Here is a 19,609-nt window from a genome sequence, read left to right as displayed (position 1 = left end):
ATTCTTCGTCACTGTCGATTCCATATACATTAATCGACAATTCGTTCATTTTCTCGAACATGGGAATGTCTTTTAATGCCATGGGGTATTTGAAGTTACCAAAGCTTTTCATGGCAGTGCTGAAAAAGGGATATGCGTTTATTCGTTGCTTATTTCGAACGTTACAGCGGGGGGCCATAATGGACCATAAAAAGCAGAAGGCATCGTCTTTATTTTGAACGTTCACGACAGCATATTTCTTTTTAATCCATTTAGGTAGTTCAACGAAGCTAGATCCTCCGCGCAATGGATTATATTTATTTATGTTCACTTCTAGATTAATTACGTCAACTAATCTCCAGCCTGAGTCTCTGTCCTGGAACTCATCCGCTTACACAAGACGTTTTTCTCTTATGTGTTCATCAAACCACTGCCTAATATCAGTTGAATCAAGAATTATTTCAATTTTTTTTGGTACTGAAATATTTTTCTTCTTCAATGAGATGTTCATCTCTATTAATTTCATATTTACACGTTGCCCGGTGGCCTGGCGTAGTGGTTAAGGCCGTTGCCTCACAACGGATAGGTTCCAGGTTCGATTCCTGGCCGGGTAGAATGGTGAGATCTAACCATTTTTAAAGTCTTGATCAATCTCCATATAGTCTCATCAGACTCGAAGCGATATAAAATAAGCATAAAAAAAAAAAAATATTTACACGTTAACGCTACATTCACTTTCAAACTTCCTTCTTGTTTCAATGCATTTTTCAAACGTACACAGAGCATTCGTCTAGCATCATCTAAAAATTTGGGTATGTCTGGATTTTTCACGTTAATAATCACTCCTGTTCTCATACGACCCTCAAAAACACTTTGTAAGTCCTCCCATCGAACTCTATCAATTAAATTGCCACTTAAATCTCCTCCTATCACTTCCAAGTTTCTGAATCTTGCGTAGAACGCTTTCAGTCATCCTAACCTGTGAGTTAAACGTCTTTTCTAACTATGACTCGCACTCCTCTTCAATAATGCATTAATCTCTTTCGAATGTTCTCTGATGTGATGAAGCCATTGTTAAATTTCCCCAGGTCTCCTATTCGTTTTCACTATTTCATACACATCGTCCAATGACCTCAATAATCTTTTACACGCGTCAGGATCCATGTTGTTCATGATAAAGACACTAAAGAACTAGCGGAAAATCAAGTTAAAATTTGTTTGTATACATACATATGTGGGTGTGCCTACACTTGTATACTCTGTAAAATCTCACGCGATTGGTTGAAAAAGAATCATGTGACTCATGGAAAATTATTAACAAAATAGCAACATTTTTTGTTCGTGGGAAAAAAATAGCTGAAAAATGGCTTGGATAATATTTACTCTTTGCGGTGCGATAGGACATCAAAGGGCCTGAAAACTCCGCTCCAGTTTGTCAAACATTATGTTCTTAGGGTTGTGAGTACAACGTGTGCTCCCAGGTAAACCGAAAAAGTCTATGTAAACGAAAGATTGCGTTCGGACATTTTCCAATGCATTTCCATTCTTATCAGTTTACAGCAGATGGAGATTTTTCGGAAACTCCTCCTACTACAACGTGTAAAATTTGTCGAGGACTATGCCAAATTGGTGGGGGTACCTAAGTGTTTGAATAACTGATCCTCCGCCTTTGCATATATACATACTCCCTCTCCTTCTTTTTAAAATAAATATTTATATATTGATATCCTTATCAACAACATTTTCACACGTATGGGAGTGGCAAACAGGAAAGTGGGGGAAAACTCAAGTTCAGACATGTCAGGAAAATGTTTTTTTAAATAAATATTTATACATTGATATCATTATTAACAATGGTTTCCCACGAATGGGCGCGGCAAACAGGAAAGTACCGGAAAACTCAAGTTCAGACATGCCAAGTGGAGCCAGGTGTCAATGTTTGAATCATGCTATGATTTCTAAAGCAGCGAATTAGTTAACCCTTTCACCCCTCGCGGCAGTGTACTGAGAAGTTTGGGTGTACTAATTGATTAATCAATTAATCGATTCTTGAATTTAGCCGTGATCTGCAGAATTAATCTGCGAACCAGACCGCGAATTAATTAACCCCTTCACTCACCCTTTCGCGGGGTGGATTGAAAAGGTCACCGAGAAAGTCTTTTGTAACGCAAAACCGCGAATTAAATTGATTAACCAGCCAATTAAATAACCCTTTCATCACTTTCAGGGGAAAAATCGTGAATTAATTAATCAAACCGCGAATTAAACCGCGACCCCGCGAATCAAACCGCGAATTACACCGCGACCCCGCGAATTAATTAACCCTTTAACTTCGAGGGAAAAAATCGCGAATTAATTAATCGAACCGCGAATTAAACCGCGAATTAAACCACGACCCGCGCGAATTNCGAATCAAACCGCGAATTACACCGCGACCCCGCGAATTAATTAACCCTTTAACTTCGAGGGAAAAAATCGCGAATTAATTAATCGAACCGCGAATTAAACCGCGAATTAAGCCGCGACCGTCTGTTTTTTAACTCTTGTTGTTGACGTATAGTATCCCCCTTCAAAGTTTGTTGTCGTCGATTAGAGTAGCTCCTCATGAGCACAAGAAAAAGTGAACTGATGCTGGAGTCCCGAAATGGACACGTTATGTAATCAAGCCCTCACCCCACCCCCCTGAAAATTTTTCAAGGTTTGTGTGCTCATGTATATAGATTGATTTATGATCCTCCATTGTGTTTTCCTGGAATCCATTAAAAAAATGAAAGTTTTTGTGACCTTTTTCCTTTGAACCCCTTTCTGTGATGACTCATTCATATCTCAGGAATTTGAAAAATGTAAGTGACATTCGATGATTCATGACCTCCCTTAATTTTTTCATCATTTCCTGGAATCCATTAAAAAGTGAAAGTTCTGATGACCTTCTTGCTTTTAAACCCTTTCTGTGATGACTCATCCATATCTCAGGAATTTGAAAAATGCAGAGGTAGCATTTGATGATTTAAGACCCCCTTAATCTTCTTATCATTTCCTAGAATCCATGAAAGAGTGAAAGTTTTTATGACCTTTTTTTTACTTTTAGCCCCTTCCTGTGATGACTCATTGATATCGCAGGAATTTGAAAAATGCAGAGGTAGCATTTGATGATTTAAGACCCCCTTAATCTTCTTATCATTTCCTAGAATCCATGAAAGAGTGAAAGTTTTTATGACCTTTTTTTTACTTTTAGCCCCTTCCTGTGATGACTCATTGATATCGCAGGAATTTGAAAAATGTGAACCCCGCAAACTATTGTGACCCTCCTCAGGTATTTAAAGTAAAGAACCTGCGAATCAAAACCGCGATTTAAATCCGCGAATTAAACCGCGAATCAAACCACGAATTACACCGCACCCCCGCGAATTAATTGACACTTTCATCACTTCGAGGGAAAAACCGCGAATTAATTAATCAAACCGCGAATTAAACCGCGAATTAGATTGATTAACCAGCGAATTAAATAACCCTTTCATCATTTCCAGGGGAAAAATCGTGAATTAATTAATCAAACCGTGAATTAAACCGCGAATTAACCCGCGACCCCGCGAATCAAACCGCGAATTAAACCGCGAACCCGCGAATTAATCAACCACCCACCCACCCACTTTCATCTGACCCCCCTACTGGGTCCCACCGACCAGGTCGACGCCAAAAACGTTGTGCTCGAATCGGCATTACTTAACTACTAAAAGAACCATAGTAATTGATCGGGTAGGAACGAGAATACTCATTAACATAATTATGGTCATCCGAAAAACGGAAAAGTTCAAATATTAGTATGAAGTGAGGTCCAAATATTAGGTATTGAATTATTTCGATTATCAACGAGAATTGAACCATTCAGCGAAATTAGTTGCCGATTTCGCGAAGACGAAAATAGGATAAAATGTGGAATATGAATATGCATTTGAATGATGAATCTGAAATCAATCACTTTTCATCATATGACACTCTCATCAATCTTTAATAACAATTAGACGTCAAGTCACTCGTGAGCACATCGACTTATTCAGCGTATTGAATAGTTTGGGGATATATGGGATATATGGCGGCATTCACATTCTACGATACTTTCATGACGAGGATTTGACACTATGGGTATAATGTACACTATGAGGTCATAACAGAAGAACCTTACTAATTGACAGTGCTGAAGCAATAATTCTCATGAACTTATTTTTTCTCATGGTAAAAAGGACAAGAGGGTGAGTAATGATATGAATCATTCAAAAAGCAGTTTCTATAAATTTGATGGAGTACATTACTATCGAAATTTATTCTATATTCCCTAACTTTTTTTATCACGGTAGTGGTAGGCCACATACAGTCGTTGATTTGTGTCCTGATTACCAAATTAAAATAATTATTAACCCAGTTAAGCAGAAATATAGCCAAGTTTTCCTATCGATAGGAATTCAACCATTCAACTCAAACTAACTGATTCAAATTCAACGGAACAAGTTCCTCTTTAAATCCCAATTATAGCCTCTGGCCATTTTTCTGTTACGATAGTAGTAAGGGTCAGACATTCGTGAATTTGTGTGTTCAATTACAGAGTTTCATAATCTCTATTCCGGAGAATTATTAACATGGCTTAAATATGCTATCAGTGCAAATCAGATCATTCAACTAATATCGATGCCGTTTCTTAGTGTGAGAAAATGGAACGAGACATTGACAGCACTCATTACTTCATCATGAATTATTTGTCGGATCATTGCGGGGACATGAACGAATTTCATTAGTATTTGTTTGTTTGAATACATAGGGATCATATGGAGATATTTGCATTTCACTATATGGGAATTATGAGGACATGTAGAAAATATGAGGACATTCAGATTCTACTATAGGGTTATTATGAGCACTTGACAATTTATGTTTCGTTTATGAGGTCTTGCAGAAACATCTCGTTAATTAATGTAGTTTTTAAAGTAATCATCATTGATGGTATATTGTTACTGACCACATTATGGAGGACTTGGACACATGTATGGATTACTAACAGCAAATCGTGTTCTCTCTATATGATAGCACGATACCTCATATTAATTCCAATTACGAACTTTTCCTTCAGTTAATCTTTATTGATCTATTCGTTGAAAAGCAATTATCACTTTAAATCAGCCGTTGTATAAAGATATAAATTAAAATGAAAAAATCAGCTCATACAGATTTGATGGAACAGATTTATCTGATAGTTCAATTTGGATTTTCTCTACATACCCTCGTACATGTTCTGTTCCAATTCCAATGTTTAAAAAATTTTTATTTCGCTCAAACCAGAATATGCCCAGTTAATGCTGTCAGAAACACTTGAACCATTCAACGGAATGAGATATCGAATTTTGGAACGCGAAAATAAGTTTGAATATTCGAGATACTTTATAGATGGACCATAATTCAAATCAATCACTGCTCATGATATAACAGTATAGTCAATTTTTATTTATGATGATCCCTCGAATCACTTCTGAGAATATCAACATATTTTATGAATCGGATGGTTTAAAGACATATAAAATATATGAGGACATTCGCATTCTACTGCACGTATATTATGAGGACATATGGCATGTATGAAAACATTCTGTTCGGTTTTCCACCGAATTGTTTTTCGCACACACGCACACTCACGCACACTCGCTCCTCTCGCATGCTTGCATGGCTTCTCAGGACTGACCTGCGCAACCGACTGAACTGACCAGTGGCCTCTCACCTCTGACACCTGAGGCGCCACTTGATGGACAGGTCTCCAGCGAACGCCCCCATTTAAATTGGAGCACGTTTGGACCCACGATGATCGACACCTGCCACCTTGCGGTCTTTCAATCGCCCTCATTTACATAACGGCCGTCGACTAGTGCACGCGCTTTTTGCTCTTTTCTTTTGCTTCACGCATTTTTTCTGGCGCTCCTCCTTTATTAATTGCTTATCGCTTTTAAACTGTTAAAATGATCCGCGCATAACTATTGTTCTTCTCATTGTGTTAATAGTGTATATAATTGACTACTTTATAATTAAATTGACTATTGTGACCAACGTGCACGTGTAGTGATTTCTGGACCCTCTCACGCTCCCGTAAAAATCCTTTCGCATCTCATTCATCACTCGCTCATTCCACAGATCTCAGACACGGCATCGAACATCTTGGTCCTTCGAGCCGGATAGGTGGAATATTTTTCGTTTTTTTGTCTGTTTTTTCGCGGCATCCGTGTTTTTCGCGGGAGTACGGGGACGCTAGTGCAGTGCCGTAACACCTGATCGGAGGGCCCCGCACCATTGGTCCTACTTACCAGGGACGTGTCGATCCCGTTCATCGCCCCACCCCTGGGTACTCCGTCTTCAGGGCCGTATCTCCAGCACTGAAAGCCCGTTTCAGAATTTCCGCTCATCAGGACCGTATCAGCATTACTCCAGGCCTACTCCAGGAATTATTGACTACCTTTGGGTATCTTGGACTATCGGAAAGCCCTAACGAACTACCTCAGGGTATTACGGACCTGCGCTGAAGGAGGTGGATTATCGTGCAGCTCGCTCAAAAATGGAAGTCAAATTAATTACAATTATTTGCGCTTCTCTGGGATTTTGCTGATTTTTCCTCAAATTCGGCTGCATGTGATTTTTTTTTCCTCGATTTATTTACGCTTATTATTACCGCTTTTTGGATCTGCGCTGGAGTTCTGGGCTACGCTTTGTTTTCCGCATATTGCTTTTTCTTGCTTTTTGACCTGCGTCCTTGGCTCTTTGTTTATTTTTGAACATCTCTCCTGGCACGTTTGCTTATTGCTTTTTTTTATTTTTTCGCGGCAGTCGATCGAGGTTGTGGTTTTTCTTGTTGGTTTTCTTTCTTTTTTTGTTGACAATTCCACAAGATGGCAACTCTCGAAGCGCTAATCTCGCTGCAGATGACACGTGGATCCTTTATCGAAGGCATTTACACGGAGTCACAGGAGGAGAGCATCCAGCAGTTCGGCGTGACGGCTCTGGATTCCAAGCTCATCATGCTGGAAACGTATTGGGCGAAGCTGGAAGCGTCCCATGAGAAACTCGTCGGCCAGAAGATCGAGAATTTGACCTCTCTCGATTATTTTAAGAATCAGGTCTTCGATGTCGCGCTTAAGCATTACGCTTCAGGTAGAGTAGCGCTGCTGCAGCTGTTGGAGAAGAAGGGGGCTCCTAACCTCAACCAATCGGTTCGAGTTCCTGGCGACGCGCAACTACAGAGTTCAACGCGCAGAGCTCTTCTGGAGATTGAATTGCCGAAGTTCCCTGGAGTGTATAAGGAGTGGAGGCCATGGAGAGACCTTTTCCATTTGCTGGTCGGGAATAATCTGGAGATTCCTGGGGTCGAGCGAATGCACTACCTCCGTCTGTGTCTCTCCAATGAGCCGTTGAAGCTCATCTCTAATTTGCCCGTCTCTGAAGATTCCTTCGGCATCGCATGGAGAATCTTGGTCGATCGATACGAGAACAAGCGCTTATTGATTACAGCTCACCTTGACCAGCTTCTCAATCCTGCTCCGATGAAGACGCACGGTGCCTCAGACCTTAATTTATTGACGAGCTCCGTTTCTGAGGCACTCAGTACGCTCAAAGCACTGGATCAGTCAACGGAACATTGGGGTCCAATCGTCGTCCACGTGCTCACTCGTCGCTTATCCAACAAGCTTCGTGAGGCATGGGAAAATAAAATCGGAGCATCGACTGGGTATCCGACGCTTGAACATCTCCTCGATTTCCTACAAGGTCGTTCACGAGCCATGGAGACCTTGGAGGTTGGGTCTTCGGTGCATACATCGAACGACGCCTCTCGTCCTTCGCAGCCCAGCGTCCAGACTCGTTCGATGACCAAGAGTAGTGCCAAGGTCAATCAAGCCTCGGTGTCTTCGCATGCGCAGCAGTCAGCCCAGAAATCTCCCAGTCCAGCGCAAATACAGTCCACAAAGTCGACGTCCTGGGCCGACGCGGGCTATCCTTGTTCCTATTGCAAGATGGATCACTACATCGCTTCTTGCAGCGGGTTCAAGTCGCTTCTTCGTACAGCAAGGAAGGAGGTTGTCGAACGACTCTACCTGTGCTACAACTGTCTGGGGAAGCACAGTCTCAGAGTCTGCCAGACCACTCGAACGTGCAGGACATGCCAGGAGAGGCACCATTCCCTGCTGCATTTTGATCGCGCTCGTCGTCCAGCTCAACGTGGTCCAGCATCTCAAGTCCCTCGCAACGATGCAGGAGCTCAGCGCCCGAGTGCTTCTGCTCCATCGACCAACGTGCCTGTCGTGACGTACACTCACACCGGTGATGCTGCTCAGGCTGCATCTTCAGCCCACTCTCAGGCCTGAAGCGGACCGTCCCAAGCGTCGATTCCTTGTTCGGCCCATAGTTGTTCTGCGCAAACCACTCGGCCTGGAGTCTTTCTCGCTACTTGTTTAGCTCTTCTAGTGAGCGATTACTGCCCTCCGCATCAAGTTCGACTCTTGTTGGATTCAGGCTCCGAACTCTCGCTCATCTCAGATCAACTACTTCGGAAGGTGAAATTAAAGAAAACTCGTTGTTCTGTCCACATAACAGGAGTGAGACGATCATCGTTTGGGACAACGTCCGGCGAAGTACATCTCACGCTGCAATCGATCCACTCAGAAGAACGCATTGAAATTACAGCTCACTCCCTTGAACGTCTCACCTCAACGCTACCGTCCTTCTCAGCAGAGGGCCTTAAGTGGGATCATATCGAGGGTGTAGAGCTTGCTGATCCTCATTTCCGAGTCTCTGCACCAATTGACCTTCTCGTCGGTGCTGATGTTGTTGGTCAGGTCATCAAGCCCAACGTGATCAGAGGAGGGGTTCAGGCTCCAGTCGCTCAACTCACCAGCTTTGGCTGGATTGTTTACGGGCCAGCGGGACCTGATCAACCAACATCTTGCTCTTCTCATCACCTGAGCGTATCGAACGACGAGCTCAACGACCTTCTCACGAAGTTTTGGGTTCAGGAGGAAGTTCCTGGGCAGGCTGACGCGAATCTCTCAACGGAAGAATTAGAGTGTGAACGCCACTTCCGTCAGACTCACTCAAGAGATAGCTCAGGTCGATATGTCATTCATTTGCCCTTCTCAGCCCCAGTTTCGTCATTACGGAGTGCCTATCGTCCAGCGCTAGCTTGTCTTCATCGTATGCTTGCTAGAATCTCAAAAGATGCGCACTTTCTCCAGCTTTCCTCTGACTTTCTGAAAGAGTATGAGGATCTCGACCATATGAGATTAGTAACTCGCTCGACTCATCGCTCGACTCGCTCTTCGTCTTCGGTTCAGGCGGATTTCGCTTGTCGTTCTGACGAGACGACCTTAGCACATGAAGCGCAAGCTTCAGGAGGGTTGAGGGTCTCTGAAGGGCTTCAGGTAGGACCGTCTGACGCTCAAAGGAGTTACTATCTACCTCATCATGGTGTAGTCAGAGAGAGCAGTGAAACGACGGAACTGAGAGTAGTGTTCAATGGATCAGCGGAGACCAGTTCAGGAAACTCACTCAACGACATTCTCCACACAGGAGCCAAGTTGCAGAGGGATATCTCGGACGTGCTGCTTTGGTCAAGACAGCACATAGTCATCTTCATGACGGACATCACCAAGATGTTCCGCCAGATTAGAGTTCACGAAGATGACTGGCCCCTGCAGCAGATTCTATGGACCGACTCAAGTGGAGAACTAGTCACGTATCAACTGACAACAGTCACATACGGCACGAGATCAGCTCTGTTTCTCGCAAACCGTGTTCTTCTTCAGCTGGCTGAGGATGAAGGACATCGGCTCCCTTTGGCCGTCTCGCCTATCGTGAAAGGAAGATACGTTGACGACATCTGTGGAGGTGCGGACACGCATAACCAGCTCGTTAGGACCGCGCAAGAAGTTCGTTATCTCTGCGCTGCTGGAGGAATGCCTCTGGCAAAATGGCATAGTAATAGTCCAGCGCTACTCCAGTGGCTCGCTCCTGATAGTTCCTCCAATGACCAGCGAGTTTATGAGGATTCCGAGACCCGGATTCTTGGCTTGTCGTGGCAGCCCAGCTCGGATAACTTCGTCTTCTCAAGTCGGACCAGCGATGAATCGAAGGTTTCTAAGAGGAATATCCTCTCAGAGATCGCTTAGATCTATGACCCACTCGGATTCCTATCTCCTGGTGTGATCAGAGGGAAACTGCTCATGCAGGAGACTTGGATTGGAAAGCTCGGTTGGGATGAGGAAGTCCCAAAACAAGTTGCCCAGCGTTGGAAAAGTTTTCGAAATGATCTCACACTTCTCTCGAAGTTATCTGTTCCAAGATGGTTAGGCCTTCTCCAGAACTCGTCGATTGAAATCCATGGATTCTCAGATGATTCTGTTCTCGCGATGTCAGCTGTAGTCTCTCTCAAAATCGTTAATGGAGATGAAGAGCCTCAGATTTCTTTGGTCTGCGCTAAAACGACAGTAGCTCCTCTCAAACGGCTGACAATCCCAAGGCTAGATCTCACAGCTGCGGTTATGCTTGCCAAACTCGTAAAGTACGTGAAAGGAGAGCTCAATCTCTCGAACGCTCCGACGCTTTTATGGACCGACTCCTCAGTCGCGCTTACGTGGATCAACTCGCACCCGTCCAGATGGAAACAGTTCGTGAGAAATCGTGTCCAACTCATACAAGAGACCTCACGAGCTCAATGGAAACTTGTTCCTGGCAAGGAAAACCCAGCTGACTGCGCATCTCGTGGACTAACAACAGCGCAGCTCTCTGCACATGAACTCTGGTGGCACGGACCACCGTGGCTCATGAAAAACTCATCGTCGTGGCCATCTCTAGAGCTTGTTTCAGTGACAACAGCAGATCTTGAAGAGAAACCTGGTGTCTTTCTGAAGGTGAAGGTCCAGCGCATAGAGATTTGGGATTTAGTTCATCGCTATTCTGCACTCAACAGATTGCTTCGAATTACGGCCATCTGCCAATGCGTCATTGCTCGTCTCAGAAGAATTCCTGGATCATCGTTAGCAACAGCTCTGAACCCTGGTGACATCGAGCAGGCCCGACAGCTTTGGGTCAAGCTCACTCAGTCTGCGCATTTTTCAGCTGAGCTTACGACCTTGTCCAGAGGGCAACGTCTCAGTTCGTCTCACTCGCTCACTCGATTGACAGCGTTCCTGGACCACCGGGGAGTTCTACGCGTTGGAGGGCGCCTGAAATTTGCTCAGCTTGACTGCGAAAATAAGCATCAGATCATCGTACCTCGGGATTCGCAGTTCGCTCAGCTCATCATTCGGGATGCCCATCTCCGGACTCTGCATGGAAGACCGCAGCTGACTCTCGGTCAACTCAGAAGGTCTTACTGGATCCTCGGAGGAAGAGCCCCGGTAAGATCATTCATCCTGAGGTGCGTTCCATGCGCCAGGCAGCGAGGGATCAAAGCTCAACAGCTCATGGGCCAGCTCCCAGTTGCTCGTCTCACATCTGGCCGAGCGTTCCTCAACACTGGAGTTGACTACGCCGGACCAGTGTCTCTCCGCTCGTGGAAGGGGCGTGGTCATTAGTCGTACAAGGGATGGCTCGCGATCTTCGTCTGCATGACTACGTCCGCAGTCCATATTGAGGTCGTCTCAGATTACGCAGCCGATGGATTCATCGCTGCGTATCGTCGCTTTGTTGCGCGGCGTGGACTCTGCAAGAACTTGTTCTCAGAGTGCGGAACGAACTTCTTGGGAGCCGACAAGGAATTTAAGAAGCTCTTCTCAATGGTGTCTAAAGAATCGAATAAACTAGCCCAACTCTTGCTCAGCGATGGAACCAGATGGTCTTTTAACCTTTCAGGTGCACCGCACTTTGGAGGCAAATGGGAAGCCGCGGTAAAGTCGGTGAAGTTCCATCTCAAACGAACGATCGGCGATGCCCTATTGACCTACGAGGAACTCACTACATTACTCGGGCAGATCGAAGCCGTGCTCAATTCGCGACCACTGGAATCGCTATCAGAGGATCCTGATAAAGTCAGCGCGCTCACACCAGGTCATTTTCTGATTGGTCAGGCCTTGACCTCCGTTCCTGACCTTTCGCTGGAGCATTTGAACGTCGCTCGCCTATCTCGTTGGCAGCTTATCCAGCAGAAGGTTCAGTACTTCTGGAAGCAGTGGTCCACTAGCTACCTTCAGCATCTACAGTCCATCTCGAAGTGGCACCACCCATCTCACGATATTCGAATTGGTTCCATAGTCCTTCTCACCGACGAGAGGTGTCCACCAACGAAATTTCCTCTCGCTCGAGTCATCGCTCTCCACCCTGGTAGAGATGGACTAGCCAGGGTGGTCGCCATTAAGACTTCCAGTTCTACTCTGCAACGGCCCATCTCGAAGCTCGCTCTACTGCCAGTCTCGACCAGCGACACTTAAGATCATCTCGACCAGCGATATCTAGGATCATCTCACGTGATCACAGATCTGCATCATCGGGTTCATCATAGTCCATGTTCGGATTGGGTCATGGTGAGGATTTACGACCCTCTCTGTAGCAACTGGTCCGGGGTGGACGTGAGTCTGCCGAGGTCTGACGGAATTTACGCCTCCTGCGTCCTCGGCTGTACTCACACTTGACCGTCACTGGTGAACTACGATGGTGATATTGATCTTCGAGAAATCTTGTCCTGAGCTCGATTAATCTCTTTTTGTTTCACACCAACTCAGTCACGTCAGCAGCTGCTGACGGCGGGGGAGAATGTTCGGTTTTCCACCGAATTGTTTTTCGCATACACGCACACTCACGAACACTCGCTCTTCTCGCATGCTTGCATGGCTTCTCAGGACTGACCTGCGCAACCGACTGAACTGACCAGTGGCCTCTCACCTCTGACACCTGAGGCGCCACTTGATGGACAGGTGTCCAGCGAACGCCCCCATTTAAGTTGGGGCACGTTTGGACCCACGATGATCGACACCGGCCACCTTGCGGTCTTTCAATCGGCCTCATTTGCATAACGGCCGTCGACTAGTGCACGCGCTTTTTGCTCTTTTCTTTTGCTTCACGCATTTTTTGTTGCGCTGCTCCTTTATTAATTGCTCATCGCTTTTAAACTGTTAAAATGATCCGCGTATAACTATTGTTCTTCTCATTGTGTTAAGAGTATAAATAATTGACTACTTTATAATTAAATTGATTATTGTGACCAACGTGCACGTGTAGTGATTTCTGGACCCTCTCACGCTCCCGTAAAAATCCATTCGCATCTCATTCATCACTCGCTCATTCCACAGATCTCAGACCCGGCATCGAACACGTTTAGATTGTACAATACGATCACTATGAGCAGAGCCGGATTTAGGGGCGTGGGAGCCCTGGGGCAAGAGTCTTGTGGGGGCCCTTTATGTAGTGCAAAATTCGATTTGTTGAATTGACTCATAATTTTCCTAGAGTTTTTTACATTGTGAACATATTTACATTTAAAATTATCATTGGTCATTGTTTTTGGTACAAGTAGATTGCTCATAGATCGTACAAACCACTGAGCTAAAGCAAATCAACTTATCTAGATCGTTTTGCAGAAAAATCATCAATGATCTCTTCAAAATTCATTTCTCGAAGTAAATCATTTTCAATGCTGAGCAATGATAAAGACGATAGCCGCTGTTGCGTCATCGTTGTGCGAAGTCGATTTTTTATTATTTTCATTTTCGAAAATGAACGTTCACCACTGCAATTAGAGACTATCAACACGAGATAAATTCGCAAAGCAATCTCAATATTGGCGAACGCGGTGCCAAAGTTGTTATTGACAAGTACCCGGTAGTAAAACAGCTCTATTGATTCATTCGGACTTCTTTCTGCCTTGAAAGAATCGATAAGCGATACAAATTGCATCAATTCATTTGTGAAAGACGTTTCTAAGTCATCTTTATAAATTTCTACCAAATTTTCTGCAGCTGATCGTAACTCCGTTTAATTTAATTCATCCAAATGATTGAAGAAATCAAATCTTTCGCAGGCCATTTCATATGCGCGAAGTCTATCAGTTAAAGCAGAATAAAGTCGGTCAATCACAGGATTGAAATTTTCCACACGAAATTTATCTCGAAGAGGAAGCTGGGTCTCTGTAGCTTGTGAAGAATCCATAGGGTCGAGTCTGATATTACGTTTTCTAGTTCGTGATTGCGAATAATCCTCTAAGTCAGATAATTTTTGGGCAAGTTTTTCGTATTCTTCAAATTTATCTCTCTTCGATTCAACGAAGGATCTGAGGGATTTCAACGCTGCCACTGCCACATGAAGAACCATTGTAGGATACTGCAACAATTTATTTGTGGCGTTGAAACTCTCCAAGATGTCATTCCAAAATAGAGTGTAAAATGCGATTTCCAAGCTGCACATTTTCTGAAAGAGTCTTTTCGGTTCGATTCTCACGATGTCTTTCTGCTCATCATCCTGACGAATTTCATCCAGGGTTTCCCTTAGTTTATCATAACTATTGATGAGAGCCTTCGTAGCATCGGCTCGACAGGACCAACGAGTGTCACTTAGATTTTTTGGAACGTGAAATTGGCTACCGTCCTTCGATAATTTAGCGACTAGAATTGCATATCGTTCAGGTGTTGCTGTGAAAACGGTATAGATATTTTGAACAAAATTGATGAAATGAACAGCAAATGCACATGAGTTTGCTGCAGCCTTCCCCACCAAGTTCAAGGAGTGACCACAACAGGCAACAAAAATGGCCAGTAGATTCTTCTCAATACTTAGCGCTTGCATCCCTTTGTACTTGCCAGCCATGTTCGCAGCATTATCGTATGACTGTCCGCGGCAATCACTAATATCAATACCATGCACTTCGAGAAAATTCAGGAGAGCATTGGCTAAAGCTGAACCACTATGGCCACAATTCGGAAGAAATGTTAGAAATCTTTCTCGTGGAGTACATCCTTCCATGTAACGAATTATTATTGTCAACTGATCAATGTGAGCCTCGTCAGGCGTAGAATCCACTGAAACAGAATAGTACTTCGACTTTTTGACCCTTTCTAGTATTTCATTCAGTAGCTTCTCGCCCATCAAAGCTATTATTTGTTCACAGATAGTGGATGAGAGATAATTGACGTGTCCACTCCCCTTATTGGCTCTTTCTTTCAAATGGGTCGCAAGGAATGGATCGTACTCAGCCAGCAGTTCTCGGATTCCCAACAAGTTCCCATTACTTGATGATCCGATCAATTCGTTATCACCTCTAAAGGCTAAACCACATTCTGCAAGAAATTTGATTGTACTGATGACGCGTCTCAACACATTCCGCCAATATTGGCTTTCTTCCGCTTGTTTTTTTTCTAGATCGACATCTATCCGTCCCTTTATCATTCCTCTTTTAGCTAAGATGGCGATTGCCTCCAAGTGATTTTTGGTGGTCTCATGCTCAGACATACGGCCTGATGCATGTTTCCAATCGTCGTATCCTTCTCCATTAAGTTGCGTTTTTATTGAATGTATAAGTTTGCAAACATAACAATAAACTTTTCCTGTAGTCGGAGAGAAACAAAGCCAAAATCTATTAACCGTTTCGGAATTTCTATTCTTTCGCCTAAACAAGTTTTCTGAACATTTCCTAATTCCACTAGACTCATTGTTCTTTCTATTTCCTATTTTTGCTGCTTTTTCAAACATTTTCTCATTGCAATTCTGGAGATTTCGACAGCCTTGCTTGGCCCAGAAATCGATCATATCTTCCGTGGATTCCTCAGGCCAAAGACCAACATCATTCTCAAAACCATTTACTTTTATTTTTGCGCCAACGCACAACTCGGGAGTTTCAACTGCATGATGATCAACGAGTTGATTAGTAGTTTGATTCCCGACTTTCTTCTGATTTTGCTCAGTGGAATGAATTGAGACATCGGGGCCATCTGTTTCCAGCGCAACCTTGGACACAAGAGGAAAAAAAGAATCCAGTTTACGAATTTTTGAAAGATTTGACGAATCTTTCTTCGCTTTTTCTGCGCCACTTTGATAAACTCGAGGAACTTTATGACGGTCCGACGAGTCACCCATCATTTACCTGTAGATCATTGTGGGATGATTTCTTTATCTCCAATTATTCATCCACTAACAAAAAAAATTAAAAGATACTTACAAATTGCCGGTCGATATTTTTGACAAATTCGAAAATTGCACTTTCAACTATTTCCCTTACTTCGAAAATTCGGTTCACATCTAGATAAATCACGAGCACAATTTTTACCATACCTCGACTACGACTGTGCAGGAACAACTGATTATTTTTTAACGTACACTGAGTGAATAAGCCAACAGCTCGTCCAACTTTTGTTTGTTTATATTAAATCGACGCCGAGATCAGATTTCACGTCAATAGCGCGCCCGGCACAGCGTTTTGAATACTAGAAACCAACCTTATGTTTTGAGCGACTGGGAACAACTGAATATGCTTGGATTGGATGATAAATGATTCACTCCGGTGATGTTGTCAATTTTCTAATTTTTTTGTCCTTGCATTCGGAATTTTTTAAATTTTTTTTCAAAAAAAAATATATTTTTGGACAAAGTTGTGGGGGCCCCCAATTTATGGGGGCCCCGGGGCAGTTGCCCCTGTTGCCCCGTGGTAAATCCGGGCCTGACTATGAGGACTCAATTCTATGTGTACATTGCATACTGTGACATCTAGCCAGAAGAACCTTACTAATTGATCGGGTTGGAATGAGAATTTTCATTAACACAATTATTGTCCTAAACAAAGGGTCAAATAATGATGTGAGTTGAGGGTTACATATCAGCTCATATAGATTTGATGAAATGATTTGTTTTCAAAATCTCAATTATATTCTCCAACTATTTTCGATCACAATAATTATAGCATACCAACCCTCGGCGATTTGCATTTTAACTACAAGGTTTTATAATTTTCCAAGAACGTCAAACCAGAATATGACTGATACCCTAGCAATAAGATTTGAACTATTTAGCAGAACTAAATATTTAATTTTCTGATACAAAAGTAGGTTAAAATATTGGAGACACTTGATTGATAATTGTGATTGAAATCAATAACTTCGCATTATATGACACACTCATCAATTGTTAATAATAATTATACATCAAATGACTCTCGAGGGCATCGACTTATTCAATGTATTGGATAGTTCGGACACATATGGCACATATCAGGACATTTCCAGTTTACTTTACGTAGATTATGAGAACATATGGGATATGTGGAGATACACAGATTCTACTGTGCGATCACTAGGAGGACTAAACCCTATTGGTATAATGTGCACTATGAGGTCTGGCTGGAAGAACCGTAATGAACTCTCATCAAGTCTCATCGAGTTTTGTTTTGAATTTCTTATTAGGAGTTGAATATTAAGATGAGAATTTGAATTGGTGTTCAGAGTGGCTAAAGAGGGTAGCACTGGACTTTGCATTATGGGTTAGCTTTCTAGTTGATCGTAACAGTTGTTTTGGATTCATAGCATTGACAACTCTAGTATTTTTGGGAGGTGTTGTAAATATTTTTTTAGGTTTCATAATGGTCAATAGTGTTTGTTAGAATTTGGATTAAATTATGTGGGTAACGTTTTGGACTTGTTTTTAGCTTTCAATGGTGTTGGTCAGGAATAAGCTGTGTTTTCATTTTTTGGATTGTTATTTTTCAGGTTAGAGTACGATAGTAGTCAGTTTTATTAGTAGAATGTCTTATTATAATTGGATCTCTGCTAGTCCATAATATCTTTCGGACTTTAAGGTAACTGTAATTAATTTGACATCAAATTCTTGAGGACAATAGATAAAATAGAATTTCTGTTTTGTAACTTTGTGTTTGGTTTGCTTTGCAGAGTTAAAATAAATTTTTGCCCTGATGATGAGTTCCTTGAGAGCTCGAAACGTTGGCATTTTGAAGTCATGAAGTTATTTTTTCTTCATTTCGAACAATTTTATCCGTTTAATACCGCTTTATGGAACGTTTTTGGCTGAGAGAAGATAAGGAAAAGTAGGAACTCTCATCAACATATTTTTTTTCATATGAGAAAACGAGTAGCGCTGAAATAATTATATGAATCATTGTCCAAAAATTAGTTTATACAAATTTGATGGAATAGATTTCTTACAAAATTGAAGATCTATTTTTTCATTTTATTTTCAGGGATTAGTATCAGTTACTTCGCCTCGTATGACAATTTAAACTATTTCTATCGATAATTGTCGTCGAATCACCCTTGGGAAAATCAATTTTTTTTGTGTATTGGATGTTTTGAAGAAATATGCATTATATATGGACATTTGAATTCTACTATACGTACATTATGAGGACATACGAAATATATAAGGAGATCTAGAGTCCACGATAAGATGATTATGAGGACTCCTATGAAGACGGAGGGATCATATGGAGACATTTGCATTTCACTATACTAGCATTATGAGGACTTACCAAATTATATTTACTGTATACTATCAGGTTCTGCAGATTAATCTAGTTGTTTAATGGAGTTTCAATAGTAATCATCATTGGTGCTATACTGGACCTGTATGGATTTCTAGCAGTAAATCGTGTTCTTTTATATGGAAAGCACAATCCTCCTATTGATACCATTGAAAAATTGTTTTTAAATTAATCTTTATTGACTTATTCAGGATAAAGCAATTACGATTTGAAGTGACTATTTAGTTGTTCAGATGCGAGGAATCTCTTCGACAGCACTGTATATAAAGGGGAATGTTACCGGAGAATTTTCAACCATGAGAATGTAACGTAATGCGGTGTGAGGTGATCATTATTTATTAGAAATTGCGCATTGACTCCTGCCGATAACTTTCTGAATCGCTCTTAATTGATAGGACCTTAATTGATGAAATGCTGCCAGAGAGCATAATATATTCATGTCCAAATTTGAGTCCTCAAAATCAATATTGTCCTCGAAGTGGCCAATCTATAAATGTCCGCAAAAAATAAATTATACAAAAATTTTTGTTATAGCTGTCCCCATATGTGTCGTCAGTTAAACAAATTGCTATGACCGCATATCTACCATTATAGATTCTGTCTCATATCATACAATTCTCAAACAAAATCGAAAACAGCAGTAAAAAAAAGTATAGTTAAGGGGGGTTTTGATTTTGTTTAGGATATAATGGGGTTTCGAATCATTTTGAGAGGGTTTTGACCTATGTTGCTCTTATGTCTTCAAACTCGCCGTTATATATATATGTTTAAAGGCTAGTTCGATAACAGTAACGAATTTCTTAAGCATACGGTAAATGCAGCTATGGTCACTTTGATGACAGTCATCGAAATGACCAGTAGTGGGCGTTCGTCGTGTGGTATAGTGTTCATCCTGCAAGTTTGACCTCGACGTCGCGAACCCTCCAGTATGCCGATAACCTCAGTCCGAATATCTGACGCGAATATTCCCGAAAGTGGAGTTCTTATGTTTTGTAATAAAACAGGCGGTCAGAAGGGACCGCGGGGGATTTAAGTGCATGAGCAGGTAGAGCAAGGTATGAGCGTCCTTTTCCATCTGAACATAGCGACCGTGCGTAACCCGAGCAGGCAGCATATTACAGCATTGCGCCAGTTGGA

The 19,609-nt window shown here is 42.4% G+C and overlaps 4 protein-coding genes across 4 annotated transcripts; 3 read left to right on the top strand and 1 right to left on the bottom strand.

Moving 5' to 3' along the window:
• Positions 1-6,899: 6,899 nt before the first annotated feature.
• On the top strand, positions 6,900-10,169 carry LOC107043675. Its single transcript, XM_015265258.1, has 2 exons — positions 6,900-8,325; positions 8,599-10,169. Exons 1-2 carry the CDS (start codon positions 6,900-6,902, stop codon positions 10,167-10,169), a joined length of 2,997 nt encoding a protein of 998 aa, XP_015120744.1.
• A 54-nt stretch (positions 10,170-10,223) lies between these two features.
• On the top strand, positions 10,224-11,576 carry LOC107043674. Its single transcript, XM_015265257.1, has one exon. It carries the CDS (start codon positions 10,224-10,226, stop codon positions 11,574-11,576), a length of 1,353 nt encoding a protein of 450 aa, XP_015120743.1.
• Positions 11,577-11,609: 33 nt separating this feature from the next.
• Positions 11,610-12,428, top strand: LOC107043673. The gene has a single exon (XM_015265256.1). The coding sequence runs from the start codon at positions 11,610-11,612 to the stop codon at positions 12,426-12,428; it is 819 nt and encodes a 272-aa protein (XP_015120742.1).
• A 1,540-nt stretch (positions 12,429-13,968) lies between these two features.
• Positions 13,969-15,438, bottom strand: LOC107043672 (zinc finger MYM-type protein 1-like). Its single transcript, XM_015265255.1, has one exon. The coding sequence runs from the start codon at positions 15,436-15,438 to the stop codon at positions 13,969-13,971; it is 1,470 nt and encodes a 489-aa protein (XP_015120741.1).
• Positions 15,439-19,609: the final 4,171 nt, after the last annotated feature.

This window comes from Diachasma alloeum, unplaced genomic scaffold (genome assembly GCF_001412515.2).
Source record: "Diachasma alloeum isolate Michigan unplaced genomic scaffold, Dall2.0 Dall_scaffold_00609, whole genome shotgun sequence".
In the NCBI taxonomy this organism is placed as follows: domain Eukaryota; kingdom Metazoa; phylum Arthropoda; class Insecta; order Hymenoptera; family Braconidae; genus Diachasma; species Diachasma alloeum.
The sequence above is the reverse complement of the archived record's forward strand: the minus strand, read 5'-3'. Positions and strand labels throughout refer to the sequence as shown.

Bases quoted from the DNA above. Each gene is read 5' to 3' on its own strand.
- LOC107043672 (XM_015265255.1), bottom strand. From the start codon at position 15,438: ATGTCTGAGCATGAGACCACCAAAAATCACTTGGAGGCAATCGCCATC.
- LOC107043674 (XM_015265257.1), top strand. From the start codon at position 10,224: ATGCAGGAGACTTGGATTGGAAAGCTCGGTTGGGATGAGGAAGTCCCA.
- LOC107043675 (XM_015265258.1), top strand. From the start codon at position 6,900: ATGGCAACTCTCGAAGCGCTAATCTCGCTGCAGATGACACGTGGATCC. The intron at 8,326-8,598 runs GTGATGCTGCTC...TCCACATAACAG, and splicing joins CGTGACGTACACTCACACCG to GAGTGAGACGATCATCGTTT.
- LOC107043673 (XM_015265256.1), top strand. From the start codon at position 11,610: ATGACTACGTCCGCAGTCCATATTGAGGTCGTCTCAGATTACGCAGCC.